The sequence below is a fragment of the Punica granatum genome, chromosome 3 (genome assembly GCF_007655135.1).
Source record: "Punica granatum isolate Tunisia-2019 chromosome 3, ASM765513v2, whole genome shotgun sequence".
NCBI classification, from domain to species: domain Eukaryota; kingdom Viridiplantae; phylum Streptophyta; class Magnoliopsida; order Myrtales; family Lythraceae; genus Punica; species Punica granatum.
Window position 1 is genome coordinate 26,050,016 of NC_045129.1, and position 15,921 is coordinate 26,065,936.

Below are 15,921 nucleotides of genomic sequence, written 5' to 3' on the forward strand. Positions count from 1 at the left end.
TCACTGAGAGTATATGTTTTGTTCTTGTTTCGGTGAATGTCAGTGTGATGCTGGTTTGGTTGTTCCGTGAAATGCGAATTTGAAAGGGATTGTGCTATTTCTGCGGTGTAAGTTGTTGTTCTGCTTTCAATTTTGTTGAGTAATATGCTTCTCTCCTGGTGTTGGTTACTGCTAGTGTGCCACTGTGTGGTCGATGAATGAGCTTTCCCTGATATTTCGCACATGTTAGAGTATTTTGTTGCTCTATTTCAGTATCTTTTCCCATGCTGTCATTCTCTCAATCTGCGTTCTGTTGCATTGTCTGGCTTAATCTAAGCAGCGAAGGGGGAACCTAAGTACGAATTACCCTGTTTTATGAGTAATTGAATTAAGATGTACTGCGGTCAAATTTGTATTAAATGGTGTCTTCAAGGTAAATTGGTATTGGAAGGTAAATTGATATTGAAAGGAAAACCCAACATGGGGCCCACCATGAGTTGCAAAAAATTCAAAATTTTGTCTTCTAGTGTAAATGAGTTGAGTTGAGTTTTCAAAACTCATTTGCCAAACACAACCGTAACGATTGTTTTGTTGAATTATGAGAAAAAGTATGAAAAAGTAATGAATAGTTGAAGGAATTTAGTAGTAAAAATTGAATTGAATATAATGGAGGTGTATGTGGATTTATGTATGGACCCCATCTTTTTTACTTTGAAGAGTTGATTTTTATTGTATAGTGAGTAGAGTTAAAAGTTAAAGTTAAAATTTTAAAATTCGATTGCGAAACCAAACGGAGTGTCAGAACCTACACCTAACTGAGATTGCTCGCTCACAACGCACTGCACTGCCTTCCATGAAAAGAATTCTTCCCCCAAAAAACAAAAGTCATTATAGTAATACCGGGAAAAGTATGATTTTTGGTCCTTTAAGTTTGATTTTTTTTCTATTTTCATCCTTTTACTATTTTCTTTTATGTTTTTATCCTTCATCTTTAAACATTTTTCTATTTTAGTCCTTCCATTATAACACCGTCAAATAATGCTTAGTTGGCATCACATTAGCTGACACATATGATACTTTTGCACACTAATATCAAGAAAGGAGAGTCGACAGAGGGAAAAAAAATTGGCTCCTCCTCTGCCACATTATGTGGCTTTTCAAGTATTGGAGCCCGAACCAACATTATGTAGAGTTTTCTGCTTTTTCATTCTTCTTCGTGGGCTTCGACAATGATCGAAAATTTCAATTCCCTTTGATGAGATGATTTGCTAACTAATGATAAAGCTCAAAACCCATGTTGTTGCCATCTTCTTCCTCATGCGGGCCATCCTTTATATAGCCTCTCTAAAGGATTTGATCACTTAATCCCTCCTCAGAAAGATTGAGAGATAGTCCCATGGAAAGAGATATGAAAGTTGCGGCAAATCCCGTTTTGATTCAATCCCATTTAAGGATGTAGAATTTGCAGTCGGTAGTCGCTACTGAACCAAGAGCTGAGATTGCAATTGTTAGAAGTTAATAGGGATATAGAGACATAAGAAGGTGTTGCAAATCTCGACGAACCTGTTGCAAGACCCAGCAATAATAGAATGAGATCAAACCTGGGATCGTCCAATGAAGGTTTCAAGGATATGAAATATTGATCCGATAACTTTAAAGAACTAGAAACTAATATTATAAATTTCAGGAAGTACAAGTTATCACACTTGCAATATCCACAAAGTTGCTCACAAATAGCTCGAAGAAAATCTCTCTGTCAAATAGATTAAAAACTTATATATCTTTCTCTATGGATGCCACATGCCTATTTATAGAGAGATACTAGCTAATAACTTAAATGGACTAATGGATTTGGCTAAAATAAATCTTAAGTGTAACGAGCCTAAAATGAAATAGGCTCAACTTATTGAAAGCAACTAATTATGTCTTAGAACAAATAGCCCAAATTTAGCTCTTTGAATTTGGATCATCTTCTAAAGAGACTTCTAGGATATTAATGGTCGTGGCTTCATGCTCTACATGCATCTCACCTAGGAGCTCGACTTCTCCTCCAACGACAGGCAATAACATCCTTTGCATGGCTTGTTAGTTCCCTTGGCTCGTGCTCTTGTACTTATCCAGCTAGCACATGTATGTCCCGATACTCTACTTCATGCCAGACCTCGTCATCTTGAGATCCTTACTCATGCCCATGCAAAGGGTCTCCCGCTAGATCATATCAGAAGGGCCACCAAATCAATGAAGCTCGCTCAATAAATCGAAATCGTAGAAGACCTAATCATCTTTCTCCTTTCTTAGATACCACTAAAATGCACTTGCTCCACCATATTAGGGCTTCCATTGAATCAACACTTGAGGAGAATAAGAATTCTCGGACTTTGACACGTCAGAGCCGAAGGATAAAATAAGCATATGACGTTGTTATTAGTGCTTGGGCTTTAGTAGACTTATAGAGCTCAAGAACCCTTTTTCCTTTTGGTAGGGGTAATTAAATTGACATTATTTTCTTAGAAATATTAGTAATGCTGCATGGAATCACATGTGGCAGCTGATGCAGCGCTGACTCAGCATTATTTGATAGTATTATAACCGAAGTATTAAAATAGAAAAGAATTTAAAGATAAACGATGAAAATAAAGGAAGGACGAAAATAAAATAATTGTCAATCCTAGAATACCAAAACCGCACTTTTCCCTAATAATACCCTTCCACTTCCATCGCTAATCGAGACCCCTGTCTCCTTTTCCCCCGTCACATCCTTCCCCCACCCTCTCTCTCTCTCTCTCTCTCTGTCCCTCACTCACTGTTTCTTTCTCCTTCCATTGCCGTTCTCTCTCTCTCTCTCTCTCTCTCTCTCTTTCTCTCTCTGGGTCATTTCATCGAACATGGCAGGCTGGCACTGATCAGACCACAGCCCATTGATCCTTCCTGTACCCAAAGAGGAGGAGGAAACTCTGAAACTGTCAAACTATCTGGGGAGTTGGGTCGCAGCGGGATATATATGGAGGGGGCAGAAGAGGAGCTCGAGAGGAGGAGCAAGTTCCTGAGCGGCCTCATACAGAGTAAGAAGGCGGCTGAGCAGCACGACCGCCTCAACGTCCGGGTCAGGGCCTCCGACATGCCCCTCCCCCTTCAGAACCGGGCCTTCCGGTGTGCCCGCGATCACCTCGACTCCATGCCCCGCGGCAAGCTCGACAGCAAGCGCCTCGCTCTCGCGCTCAAGAAGGTTCCCCCCCTCCTCCCTCACTCCCTCACCCACCTGGGCTTTGTTGTTGCTATCGTTTCGTCTCTGCTTATCGGGTCCGTATGAATTTGAGCCTGCCCGCATTGATCATATCTGGCGTTTTTCACCATGTAAAACGTTGGAACATCAGGCACGAACATAAGTAGTAGAGTCTGACAACTTACATAAACGAGTTTCCTTTATACGTTCACAATGACTTTCCTATCACTTGTTGGATGCCAGGAGAAGACATTGTCTTGAGTTTCAATTTGCTGTTATACTGTGGAGTTGCTGTCTCGGTGCTGGTTGGTTGTCGATGGAGAACGTGATATTTGCTCGGACAAATTTTTGCCGGTGTTAGTGTAGTCACATAATGAAATCTTGTATGCCCTTGGTAGTCCTGCCAGTATCCCATGGATTACAAACCTCCTTTAATGAGTTCCATTGCATTACTAAAAAGGAGATCTGAGTCGGGTCTAATAAACTGGCCGCTTCTTTTTATGACCCTGCCCAGTATTGCTTGGTTACTTCCCACTCATGGACTGCTTGGTCATTATTGTTGAGGATAATAGACCAACAGACTGAGCTAAATTACTTCTCATATATTCTATCTTTCCTTACAAGACCATTGTTTTCTCTCTTCTTTATTTTCTTTTTCTGAGACGGTGAAGACAATCCCTTAAGAAATGCAATGTCAATTGAATTGCTTTCATTTTAGCTATTTAGCCTGAACTTTGAGGATGCTCACTTAAGCTGAAAGTTTTATTCATTCTGTGCTATGGCTCTCTTTTGTATCTACTTACTTTTCAAGGATTTCTTAGGTTAATGCGGCTTTGTTTGTTTGGCGTTGTTCCTGGTCTCTTTGTTCTTTAGATTCACCGTCTTATGCTTAGTATTCTGTGAGATATGAAACTTTGCGGCTGTTCAATGAGCTGAAGGTGGACTTTCCATTTATGGCCTCTCTGACTTATCATTTGGCATTTGTGATGGGACACCATTAGATCCGGCTATCATTAATGAGGGCATATAGCTTGAGCATTGAGTTTGCTGGCAGCATTTGTCCGTTTGTTTACCATGTTGCTGTATTTATTGGTCCCATTGAAGTATATCAGGTAAATTTTTTAAGGGGAAAGGTAAATTCGGCCAATTGCTAGGTTCCGTAATTCATTACGTGCCTTAATATATATATATATATATATTTTTTTTTTCGTATAGGCATTTCTGTATGCACTTGTTTTTTTCTCATCGGTGTGTTTGGCGTCTTTTGTGGCTTCTTATGGAGGTATCTGCTTGGAGTTTGAGATGGTTAAGCTAAATTGACAACAGAAAGTCAGCAGTAACTAGTCATTTACATCAGTTTATCTCATTGAGTATTTAATTTCTATAGACCCAAATGACATGTTTATTCATTTTCCACCTTAGGTATACTTCCCTTTCCAGCTCTTTCTTGATCACTACCTTGCTTACATTTCCAGTCACTTTACTTCGTTTGGTTTCGCAGTCAAAATCACAAAAATTTTAACTTTAACTTTAACTCAACACACTACACAACAAAAATATACATTTTCTAAGTCAAAAATTTTAACTTTAACTTCAACTCAACACATTACACAATCATTTGTCCTTTTCCACAATCAAAATCAAAGTTACTTTAACTCTGAAACCAAACGCACCAGAACTTATCCTGAATTTTCTCGATATATATTTCAAATATGTTGTAGTTTCATAAGTGTGAAAAACTTAATTCTAACAATGCCTCTTTTATTGGACCACATAGTTTTACTAGTTACAATACCAGCTGAGGTGTTTAACCAGAAACATGGTCCCGTCACGGGGGCATCTCAATAAGAAAGCTAATATTAGAGATATAAGATAAATTCATATTAATTGACTCAACTGGTGAGGAAGTATCACATAGGATTCAATCAATTACTCCTGGGAGAACTGGCTAATATTAAGTCATAGGGTCAAATTGATCACAAATTTGTGGAATAAATGCTTCAAAGCTATTCAAATTTGGTTGGGAATACAACATAGGGAGGAAGCAGTGAGAAGGAATATCATCTAATTTGCGTAAATAGAAATGGCTTAATTGTTGCTCAATCTATCGTGAGATTGGCTCTCTACTTGCTTCTTGCGCACTTTCTCCCCATTATTTTCATTCAAACCTAAATGCTAACTCTTGAAGCACTTAATCCATTAGAAGTTATCAGACACAACCTTACTTGTGCTAACAATGAAACCTTTTTCTCTTTTTTGGCATATCTTATCCTTTTACGAATTTGCGCTTTTACTTTAGTCATTTCACATCGTGTCAAGTAGCTCTAGTAGGCCTGCTTTCCCTTTTTAGCAACAGAGAAATCTTCACATTAGATTCACAATGCAGAATGGCCTGTAAAGTCTACTGTGTATATGTGTGTGTGTGTGTGTGTGTGTATATATATATAACAAAATATTGCTACAAATCTGTATATCTCATCTAGCAACTTGGTCATTATCTCTATTTTTTTCATGCCTTCCACATCGGGGAAGAATTGCAAAATATATATTGTTTGTATAAGCGAGAACACATAGGTTTATTAGTTTTATCTGATACATTAGGTTACCTAGCTTGTGATTCAACAAGTTTCTCTATCTCTAAACATGTTTTGCAACCATTGTTTTTGGAAAGTTCCTAGTAATAGGCATTCCAAAAAAGAAGAAACAATGACAATATGGTTCTGTGTATTCTTTTGCTTATGGTGTAGCAGGAATTTGACTGTTCGTATGGTCCTGCATGGCACTGCATTGTCGGGACTAGTTTTGGCTCATATGTCACTCACTCTCTCGGGGGTTTCTTGTACTTCTCCATAGACAAGGTTTACATCCTCCTATTCAAGACTGCTGTTGAGCCCTTAGATCATCATTGACTGCATTGCTGGATGTTGCTTCATCTTCTTCTCGGTGACGTGTCGAGAAGGAATTACAAGGTCTTCTTAATCAAGTCTCTGTAAAAAAAAGTTTCTGGATTGTGAAATATTGGCGGTTTCACTGTTTCATTAACTCTGAGAGCATTTTTTCGTAGTCTCTTTCTGAGGCAGGAATCAGCAAAGCTGCTTTATAACGCTTTGGATCTTGAATCAACTCGTGACTGCAATTGGAACTGTGACTTTGTAGAATGCATCTTAGATGTCCAACATTTGATGAGTGAGAGGGGGAACGGTGTTTCCGAAGCTCTTCTTCAAGATTTCAGACATTACATCAACATCATCGTGCAGTAACAGTTGTATGCAGTGTGAATTCTTGATATGCCCCCTTGGTCCAATTCCTGATCTCGTGTAGGGCCTAGTGCCAGAGCAGACCACCTCAACCCTGTATCAGCCTAGATTTGATTTATGGTCAATATGGCTCGAAATGGGGTGCCGCTTAGAATCCACGTAAGGTTGGTACTATCCTCTGCTGGCTCGGCTCTAGTAACTTGGCTGGTCATCAGTGGTCGCAGCTCCAGTGATCACATGAGTAGTTCCAGCTGAAATTTGGGGAGTATTTGGGCCATCCCCCTGAAAAAGGATAACGACTACAAGATGGTTGGAAATATGTGTATATATCTACACACAATACATACAATGATAAAATTCGTCTCTGCCACGTCTCCTTTTTTGCTGGAGTAAATAGGCAATTTCGTACATGACTTTCGAGTCTTTGGTTACATCAATAATGTCCTCGAGTTTTTGAATTACTACGTCAATTTGGTCCTCGTTACATCAATTTAGTCCTTCACTGGTCAATTACAAGTTCCTGTGTTTTTGTGTGACATCAGAGTGATCTCCAGTGACATTAATTTGATCCCTCAAATAGCATATGTGTCCTTTGTGGCAAAGGGGTAGACGGCGTTAAAACTCCATTAAGTTGATGAGGGATTGAACTGATGTCACGGCTGGGCAAATTGATATAACCCAATCGAGTAGTGTTTAGTGTTTGAAATCGCAGATTCAGTGAAACCTCTGCTGCTGTGCTTCGAGAAATTGAAATGGCAAACTTACTTGAAACCGAGAAACGTCGAAGCCCACTCCTTCGCTGCTCTACTTTGATTCGTGTTCGGAAGCTAGGGTTCCGCCTTTCCCCTCATCCTTCTGCCCTCCGGTTCGAGGACAGAAAATTTCTTCTCCACCACGAAAGCTAGGGTTCCACCTTATACTCCGCTTCCGTAGATTGAGCGCAACTTCTTCCGCGGAAGCTAGGATTTTATTGCGGATTAGATTGAGCGCAATTTCTTCTCTCTGAGCTTCAGCAGATTGAGCACGAGAGGAAGAGGGAGAACGAGATTGAACGTGAGGTCTTGCAAGCCCTAATCTCATTAATAAATAAACTAGCATATTTATTAAATTTATGTAACAAAAAGAAATATGTATACTCTCTTGTAAATACTTGTCTATTTATTCATATAGTCATTTTGGTAATTCCATTTTATCTTGGCAAATATTTTCATTCAATTAATTTCATGCTTCAATCCATCTACAACAGATTTGTCCTCTAGTAGCCCAAGATGGCTTTGTTCAGTAGGGGAAGGAAGAAGGAAGGCGGGAGTTCAATTTGTTAAACTATAGCGCATGGACTAAATTGATGTAGTAAGAAGACCAAGTTGATGTAATAATTTTCAGCATTTAACACCGTTAGCATTCACACTTAACGACATGATGTCTAAGGACTTTATTGATGTGGTAGGGAACCAAACTGATACTTCATTTGGACCTGATCAATGCACCTATACTAATAACCATCTAATTGATGTAATCGTCGCACTACTCGATATCCATGCACCAGTGAGGGATTAAATTAATATAACGATGACCAAATTGATGTAGCAATTTAAAATTTGAGGACATTATTAATGTAATCAAAACATTAGGGATTAAATTATGTAAACCTCAACAGTCGGGAATGAAATAGACCGCTTGTATCTTTTATCTGTCCGTCGTCGCTCCCACCCACCAAAAATTATCAGAAGCCAATGGAAGCTGAAGAAGCAGGGCAGCCCCACGAGGCTCTCTTCCTGGTCTTGCCTTACCTTCCCCTGTTCGACCTCTTAGCCCTCACCCAAGTCTGCACATCTCTGAGAGATGCCGTCCACATGGACGTTCTGCCGTGGCTGGAACTCGTCATCGAAAATCCTCTGAGTCGAAAGTTGTCCGATGATATCCTCCTCAAGTTCACCTCCAAGGCCAGCGGCAGGCTCCGGATACTTTCACTGTCAAACTGCTCCAAGATCACCGACGATGGGCTTCTTCGGGTCATCCAAGACAATCCCCTCATCGAGAAGGTACTTAAGTCAGATTTTGGTTTTCACTTCTAGTATAAATCAATCCATGGAGTTTAGTTTATAATATTTCTTGCTTTTTGAATCATGGTATCCCCTGTCGTCTAGTTTTCGGAGAATCGGTTCCTTAATTAAAAGTTTTACATCGGACATGTCTTTACGAATTCATCGATTATGGTTTTATATTATCACGATAGCAATCAAATAATGTATCTTTGGTGTAGTATTAGTTTCTCAATTATATGATTGTTGACTGCAGCTCTTTGTTGCGGGTTGCACTAGCCTGTCCCCTGAAGGAATTCTAGACGCCGTGAAGACTCTGATCTCGACCAGCAACCGCCTCAGGTGTCTCAGAATAAATGGCATCTACAACCTGAACAAAGACCACCTCCAACCTCTCCAATTCTATCTCGAGCTGAACCAAACAACCCTGCAGGAACCGCAAGTACCAGCACCGATCTTCTTCCACGACCATGGAGATTCCACCCGAGTCAGGGAGTGCAACAGTCGCTCCATTGATGTGGAAATCTGCCCAAAGTGTGATGAAGTGAGGATGGTCTTTAGTTGTCCCCGGGAAACGTGCAAAGAATGTCGAGGGTGCATCTTCTGCATTCCGAGGTGTGCGGAGTGCGGGGTCTGTGTCGATGCCTCCGAGGAAACAGAAGAAGCTGTTTGCGGGGACTTATTATGTTCTGCGTGTTGGGTTCAGCTTAAACCCAAGTGCAGTTTCTGTAATCGGCCTTACTGCAGGCAACACCGGAAGCAAGAAACGCGGTGTTCTTCAGGGCCTCATGGGTTTGTGTGTGGGGTCTGTAATTGGGAATATATTGAGAATATGTCGAATGGTAAATTAGTTTAGTTTTAACTAAAACTGCGAGGTAGTTCTTGAATTAAACTCTATTAAAGATGCAATTTAATGGATGTTTTATCTCTCATGCCTCTGCTAATGTATTTATTTGATTGTCATTAATTTTTGTAATTTCTATTGGTTCTCCTGACTGCGACGTTGATTATGTTCGCCCATTTGCGATGAGTGGTGTTTCAGTAATCTATGGGAACTCTATACCTTACTTGACTCACTAATGGAAAAAGTTTTTCCCATGGAAGGAAAGCAATTGCATTGGCTCCTGCAAGCCACTAACATCAATTCAATGGAAAGAAACATAGTTGGTGTAGCTTTTGCAGGTTGATGACGAGGCCTGGATGTGGAACCAAAGTATGTGACGTTTGCCATCATAAACAATATTTTCCCCTGGTAAGAAGTTCAAATAAGTTCAATGGATCTTAGCTGCTTAGTTTATGGCTTGTCTGCAGGTCAGTTTTTGGCTAGTAAGACAATCATTGGTACTCATTTTAACATTTACATGAGTACTTTTACGCATGTTCTTCTGCAGGTAGTATATAAAACTACACCTGCCATTTCGACTACACTATCATGTTCGATCGCTAAGGAAATTTGCCACTGGATCAGGAGCTTATTCAGCAATTGGCGAGTCTCATGAACATAGGAAATTTCACACAGCAACAGTTGGATGCGATGCCTGGCAGGAAGTGTTTATGGCATCGAGCTATTTCTTTTGGACTTGTCCGGAACGACGAGTGCATGGAATCTGCACTGCTGAGTCATTCTTTCCTTATATGCTGCATCTGCTTTTAGATGATTAATTGGCTCTTCCTCGATGGAGCATACGGCCTCTATGCTGGAGATTAAACTGCCGTACGATTGGCAAATGACCGACGAACATAAGTTGATGTTTACGCCTATTTTCCGTATTTCATGGAAAATAGCAGAGCCGTGACATGTGTGTGGTATTTTGATGATTTTCCGGGTTGTAAAAAATATCGGGTCGGACTGATTGAAGGAAGGGAGATGGGCCGAGTCGGATTTGGGCCCAAGTGTTAAGGCAAGCTATGGGAAGTGAGCCCATTATGGAGATTAAATGCATATATGCATGTGTATGGGCGTGACTTCGGGTACAGAGGCGGTGGGGGATTTTATTTGGTAGCCAAGCAATCTTAGTGATCAAGTATGTAATTTTCATGCAATATCTCGTGTAATCTTGTGGCATAAGAGTTGGATATCTTTCGATTTTCTATGTATTTTGCTTTTAGGTGAGTTAGGAGTTAATTTCCTATTTAGATTTTTCCCGATATCGTATGTCGTGGCGTATCCGATTTAGATATACTCTCTAGGGTTTCATCGTAGAACCTATATATACGTGCCATATTGTTCATTGTTAGGTTCTACACATCAATCAATTAAACCCGCACTTTCATTCTATGTTTCGTTTATCACACTTTACTTTACTCACTTTACCTTACCTTACTTTCGTTTATCGCACTTTACTTTCCCACACTCTCGTTTATCCTTCAATCGATTCCCTGTGAATCAAAATTATCATCATCTTTGGAGCTTCCGGGCATCAAGACAAGATTTATCATCCTTTGGCACCACTTGCCGAAGTTTACTCGAGGTTTGGGTTCACCTGTTCGGGTGAGCTTGTTCTATATTCAGCTCGGCTTTCTGAGGCTGAGTGCTAGCCGAATTTTGATTGGACAGGCTAAGTAGCCGCTTGATCGTTTTTGGATCCACGTTCGTGTTCTTGTGTAAAAAATTGGTGGAGAACCCTAAACAGTCAAATCCTCGGACCGTGAATCGTCTAAGGCACACTCTAATATTGAAGATCTAAATCTAACCGCCAAGCGATCCCGCGGACTTCTAAGGCCATGGTACACGCATTGTTTTGATGGGGCTAGCTAAGGATACGTGGATATACTTGGAATCGCTTTTTGGCACGCCTGGATCTTTTCATGGTGTTGTCAATTAAGTGTCGAGCGTATTTAGAGTTAAAAATCGGAGTAGACATTCGTACCATGGCATGAGGATCCTCCGGTAGTTAAGGATCTTCAAGAGGCAAGGCACGCAGCTCTGAAGTCTGCTGCTGGCCTTCAGATATGAAGGACGCTTTGACAGTTCGAGTTTCTGCCATTACCCAGAGCAAGAAAGACGACAAGAATTTTAAGAATATCCTGATACGCTGATGCGGGAGATCTACAAGCATAAACAGAAACATATCTTCAGTCCGTGCACACCTTTCTCATGATAAGGACAAGTGGTTGAGTTCATGTCCTGATACTCTGCAGATCGGCATGGAGTTACTTCAATGTTGTAGATTCCCGAGGTGCACTTTTCGCACGCTTGACATTGTTTTACCCTTCCGTGTTCATCAATACAATTCATTGACATCTTTAGCATGCAAGACTGTAAGAAGAAGCTTCAAATTGTAATATCTAGCTCCCAGACATAAAATATTTGTGCTTATTATTCCACCGTCATGGATTAGAACAGAAGCAAATACAGATATGGAAATTCCGATCCTAATTCTAAATGAAAACAGATTATTAGACCTTCTAGAAGACGGTTCATGCCTGCAGAACTAATTCGATAAATCACGATGGAGATATTCAATAATCTGATGTATATACATATAAACAAATTTTCACATCTCCTGAAGGTGGCAGCAGCTGCTGAAAGGCAGAAAATCAAAAGAGAGCATCTACCATCTGTGGAGACCCTCCCTTCTCTATCTATTACTCTAGGACAGCCATACAACAACTGTACCGGAAACAGATCAGATAGGAGCAAAGGCCCCTGGCCCCTGCCCAATTTACATGGAGGAACCGGGTAAAGGACATGCCTGCAAAGATGGCCCGTCGCAACACTGACCCGTATCCTTTGAAGTTCCCTCTCTTCACAGAATTTTCTTACTTGCATAGTAGGTTTCCCGATTCACATGATCTCACGACCTGTAACATCATGAAATTGCTCACATTTTTCCGAAATACTTCAATTGTCATGGAAGGTTTTGAGAAGCTGTTTTCATGGAAATCTCTGGATGCTTCATGGTGATTCATCCCCGAGTAGAGTTCTTCTGACTTTTCTTGATCATCACCTGTGAGTGGTTCACAATCAAATCAACATCAGTTTCATATCTATGATTCACCAAATGGTTTCGCGCTGGAATTCACCCATCCATTGTTTTGATATATCAAAGAAACTTCCATCTCAAAGAACAACAATGTGCTTCTGATATTGTGTCGTACTCGAGGAATCGAAAGCCTTGGAAAATAGAAGGAACACATTGGCCATAACACAGGAGAAAAAAAGAATGGCAATCAAGAGTAGTCCGTTGTTCCAAGCTTCCCTCATTTTGGAGCAGAAATGGCATTTCACAGCAAGAACACATCAAAAGCCAAAGATAAGCCTGCAACCTTTAATGGAATATCAAAATTGTATAAACCTCCACTTGGCCTAACTGACTTGACCAAAATAGCTTCGAAGCAAAGTTTACTCTTTTTCCCTAATACCATTTAATAGGCTGGAAAAAGTCGATAGATGATAATAAGGTTGGAAGAATCGTCAAAAGATATTGATAATGAACTATGCTTCATACTTAACACTTTTCCATCAACAAGCAAGCAGATGTAATGAGCTTCTCTCATTCTTACGAGTAGAGTAGAAACTTACCATTATAATATATATATATATATATATATATATATATATATATAGGAAAATCAAATTGTTCTCCACAAAAACCAATAAAGTAGAGGAAGGAACCTATAGATCCTCTTTTATGTATTTTAAGATGCTTGGGTCCAATCTGTCATCTAAGAGTAATTCTGCGGTCGAGGAATCTGCAGAGAAGCTATTATCACGCATCCTGTGCAGAGGCTCTAGAGTAGTTATGTCTTCATTATTCTTAAGCATAGCCCTGATAAGAATGTTGTAAGTGGCAGCATTCGGGAAACATCCTTCCTTTCCCATTTCTTGGAGCAATTGACTGGCCTCATTTACATGGCCTTGCTTACATATTCCATTTATGAGTGTGTTAAACATCACCACATCACCACAAAGTTTTAAAGAGTCTCTTCGCATCTTCAAGTTTCCCAGTGTTGCATGCCTTTATGACCACACTATAGATAACAATGCCCGGATTGACCCCTTTATCTTCCAATTGTCGAAACAATGCCACTGCCTTATCAAGATGACCGTGTTTACAGTATCCATCCAAGAGGATAGCATATGTTTGAAGGTCTGGAGGGTGACCAACCTCTTGCATCTCCTCTTAAAGCTCCTCCGCAGCCTGCATTTTGCCAATCTGACAGAAGCCCCCAATAATAATGTTGTATGTTACATGGTCAGGAGTCAAGCCTTTCTGAAACATATCACGGTAAATTATCCCTGCTTTGTCCATTGCTTTCCCCTTACAATATCCATCCATTTGATTTTGAAGACAATATCCAGCGATCAATGAATTGTACGTGACAACGTCAGGCTCGATACCTCTTTGAATCATAGCATCAAAAGTAGATTCTGCCTCGGATAACATCCCATCCTTACAAAGTGCATCAACTATTATGTTGAAGGTTCAAACATCCGGCACAATGTCTCCCTGGATCATTCCCTTCAAAAGTGCTTCAACCTCTTCCCAATGTTCTGCAGAGCACACAGCATGAATCAAGGTGTCATATGTGACAACAGTGGGTTCAACACCTTTATCCATCATCTTCTTGAAGAGCTTAAAAGCCTCCGCCAACTGCCCTTCCTTGCATAGGCCCATGACTACCGTGTTGTACGTAACGACATTCACCCTGCTGCTGCTTCTGCCCTCCCACTTCTCTAGCAAGCCCGAGGGCCAGAGAGGTCTTGCCTGTCCTCACTAAGCCTTTAATTATTGTTCCATAAGTGACCGTATTGGGCTCGGACCCTCGTTCTTCCATAAGATCAAGGGAAAAGTACAAACCCCCATGTTTGAGCTTGAAACAAATTGGACCGTGTGACTTTTCTTGGGACAAATAACACCATGTGGTTCACTTCATGAGACATAATGGACCTCACTATTAATTTTTTCATCACTTTTGGTCCTCAAACTTTTCTTTTTGTCATTATTACCCTCAAACTTTCAACTTTTTTTGCAGTGTGGTCCTAAAATTCAAAAAAAAAAAAAGGTGAAGGGGCTTGGGCCGCCGGTCGACAACCCCAACCTCACCACCAAGGTTGCCGACACCCACAGAGGACGTCCAAAACCTCGAGGATGCAGACGACCATGGAGGGTGAGGTCGGGTCTCCGATTAGAGGTCCTAATCCCTGAATCGACCTGGATCTCGAGTTCGAGATCCAGATCGATTCGGGGACGGGGCCGCAGATTGGCGGCCCCGACCCGATCTCCATGATCGCCGGCATCCTCTGTGGATGCATGCGACCTCAATGGTGGGGTCGGGATAGCCAGCCAACGGCCTTGGCCCCTACCCTTTTTTTGTTTTTCGAATTTTAGGATTAAATTGAAAAAAGTTGAAACTTTGAGGGTAATAATGACAAAAAAAAAGTTTTACGACTAAATATGATAAAAAAAATTAACGGTAATATCCATTATATTTCACGAAGTGTATCACGTAATATTATTTGTTTCCGAAAATACCACAGGGTCCAATTCGTTTGAAACTGGAAGGTTTTGTAGTTTTCCCTAAGATCAACTAACTGCACAGCTCTAGAAAGTTTACCCTCATTACACAGCCCATTGACCAGCGTGCTCAAGGTAACCACGTTTGGTTGAAAACCAGTTTTAAGCATTCTGCACGTAACAGCGAAGCCAAGATCCACTCTCTTCAATCGGCATAGACAGTTGATCCAAATACTGAAATTATGAAGGTTATAGTAGATACCAACCGCGTTCATCTTTTTTATTAGACCAATAGCCGCATGCGAACGATGACCCCCAAGAGCAAGGCAAAATCAGCAGCGAGAGGCAAGGGCCGCAATCTGATCATTCCGTGGAACCAAGACAGGGCTTGGTCAAGGTTTCTCAAACCCCCGGTCTTGCATTTGTACCTCACCTCATCCATGAACATATCAGCCCTCATCGCCTCAGAATTTGCAGTCGTCGTGCAAAAATTACGCCAACAGAGAGATGAACGAAGGAAAGGGCCGCTTATGGGCTGTTGAAGAAGAAGCCATGGAGAGGGACGGACAGAAGCTGGAGCAGCGGAAGGTATTGAAGCAACGATTCTTCTCAATGTCACCGCCCCCATTACCATCCGCGGGCTCGGCAGAGCGTGCGAGTCAGAGAAGTAAAAGTAGAGAGAGAGAGAAACTGGACGGAGACAGTGACCGTGAGGCGGGGAACGAGTTGGAAAGGCAATTTAAAAAAATAAAAAATAAAAAGAATTTCTCATTGAAACACAAATTTTAACTATAATTTTTTTAAAATTTTCTACTAAACATTATTTATTATATTACCGAATAGAGCCACCATGTTCAAAAATTATGACAGCATCATTCAATAACCATTTGACACGATTATGTGATCCAAAAAGTGACGGACGGTGATATTTCAATCGCCCCTTCCTCTCTTTACTTCTC

At 40.8% G+C, this 15,921-nt stretch overlaps 3 protein-coding genes across 5 annotated transcripts; 2 read left to right on the forward strand and 1 right to left on the reverse strand.

The window, feature by feature from the left end:
• The first annotated feature begins 2,675 nt into the window (after positions 1–2,675).
• LOC116200810 (dynein light chain 1, cytoplasmic) lies at positions 2,676–6,872 on the forward strand. 3 transcript variants are annotated; one of them, XR_004155742.1, is made up of 3 exons: positions 2,676–3,205; positions 5,950–6,171; positions 6,359–6,872. XR_004155742.1 is itself a non-coding variant. In XM_031531726.1 (2 exons), exons 1-2 carry the CDS (start codon positions 2,981–2,983, stop codon positions 6,109–6,111), a joined length of 387 nt encoding a protein of 128 aa, XP_031387586.1. In that variant the 5' UTR covers positions 2,678–2,980; the 3' UTR covers positions 6,112–6,872. The 3 variants fall into 3 exon arrangements, 2 of the variants coding, with proteins under 2 accessions (XP_031387586.1, XP_031387587.1); XM_031531726.1 differs by having other exon boundaries at positions 2,678–3,205; positions 5,950–6,872; XM_031531727.1 differs by having other exon boundaries at positions 2,703–3,205; positions 5,953–6,872.
• A 1,291-nt stretch (positions 6,873–8,163) lies between these two features.
• Positions 8,164–9,468, forward strand: LOC116200809 (F-box protein SKIP28-like). The gene is made up of 2 exons (XM_031531724.1): positions 8,164–8,501; positions 8,758–9,468. Exons 1-2 carry the CDS (start codon positions 8,193–8,195, stop codon positions 9,355–9,357), a joined length of 909 nt encoding a protein of 302 aa, XP_031387584.1. The 5' UTR covers positions 8,164–8,192; the 3' UTR covers positions 9,358–9,468.
• A 4,159-nt stretch (positions 9,469–13,627) lies between these two features.
• On the reverse strand, positions 13,628–15,422 carry LOC116200484 (pentatricopeptide repeat-containing protein At1g62720-like). The gene is made up of 3 exons (XM_031531334.1): positions 15,270–15,422; positions 13,985–14,212; positions 13,628–13,897 (listed from the first exon to the last, which is right to left on the reverse strand). The coding sequence occupies exons 1-3, from the start codon at positions 15,420–15,422 to the stop codon at positions 13,628–13,630; spliced, it is 651 nt and encodes a 216-aa protein (XP_031387194.1).
• Between the last annotated feature and the right edge of the window lie 499 nt (positions 15,423–15,921).

Excerpts from the sequence above, each read along its gene's own strand:
- LOC116200484 (XM_031531334.1), bottom strand. The coding sequence starts at position 15,422 with ATGAGGGCTGATATGTTCATGGATGAGGTGAGGTACAAATGCAAGACC. Across the intron at positions 14,213-15,269 it reads CCTTGCTCTTGGGGGTCATC|GCAAGACCTCTCTGGCCCTC; the intron begins GTTCGCATGCGG and ends TAGTGAGGACAG. Across the intron at positions 13,898-13,984 it reads CTGCAGAACATTGGGAAGAG|GATGGGATGTTATCCGAGGC; the intron begins GTTGAAGCACTT and ends GCACTTTGTAAG.
- LOC116200810 (XM_031531726.1), top strand. The coding sequence starts at position 2,981 with ATGGAGGGGGCAGAAGAGGAGCTCGAGAGGAGGAGCAAGTTCCTGAGC. Across the intron at positions 3,206-5,949 it reads TCGCTCTCGCGCTCAAGAAG|CAGGAATTTGACTGTTCGTA; the intron begins GTTCCCCCCCTC and ends CTTATGGTGTAG.
- LOC116200809 (XM_031531724.1), top strand. The coding sequence starts at position 8,193 with ATGGAAGCTGAAGAAGCAGGGCAGCCCCACGAGGCTCTCTTCCTGGTC. Across the intron at positions 8,502-8,757 it reads ACAATCCCCTCATCGAGAAG|CTCTTTGTTGCGGGTTGCAC; the intron begins GTACTTAAGTCA and ends TGTTGACTGCAG.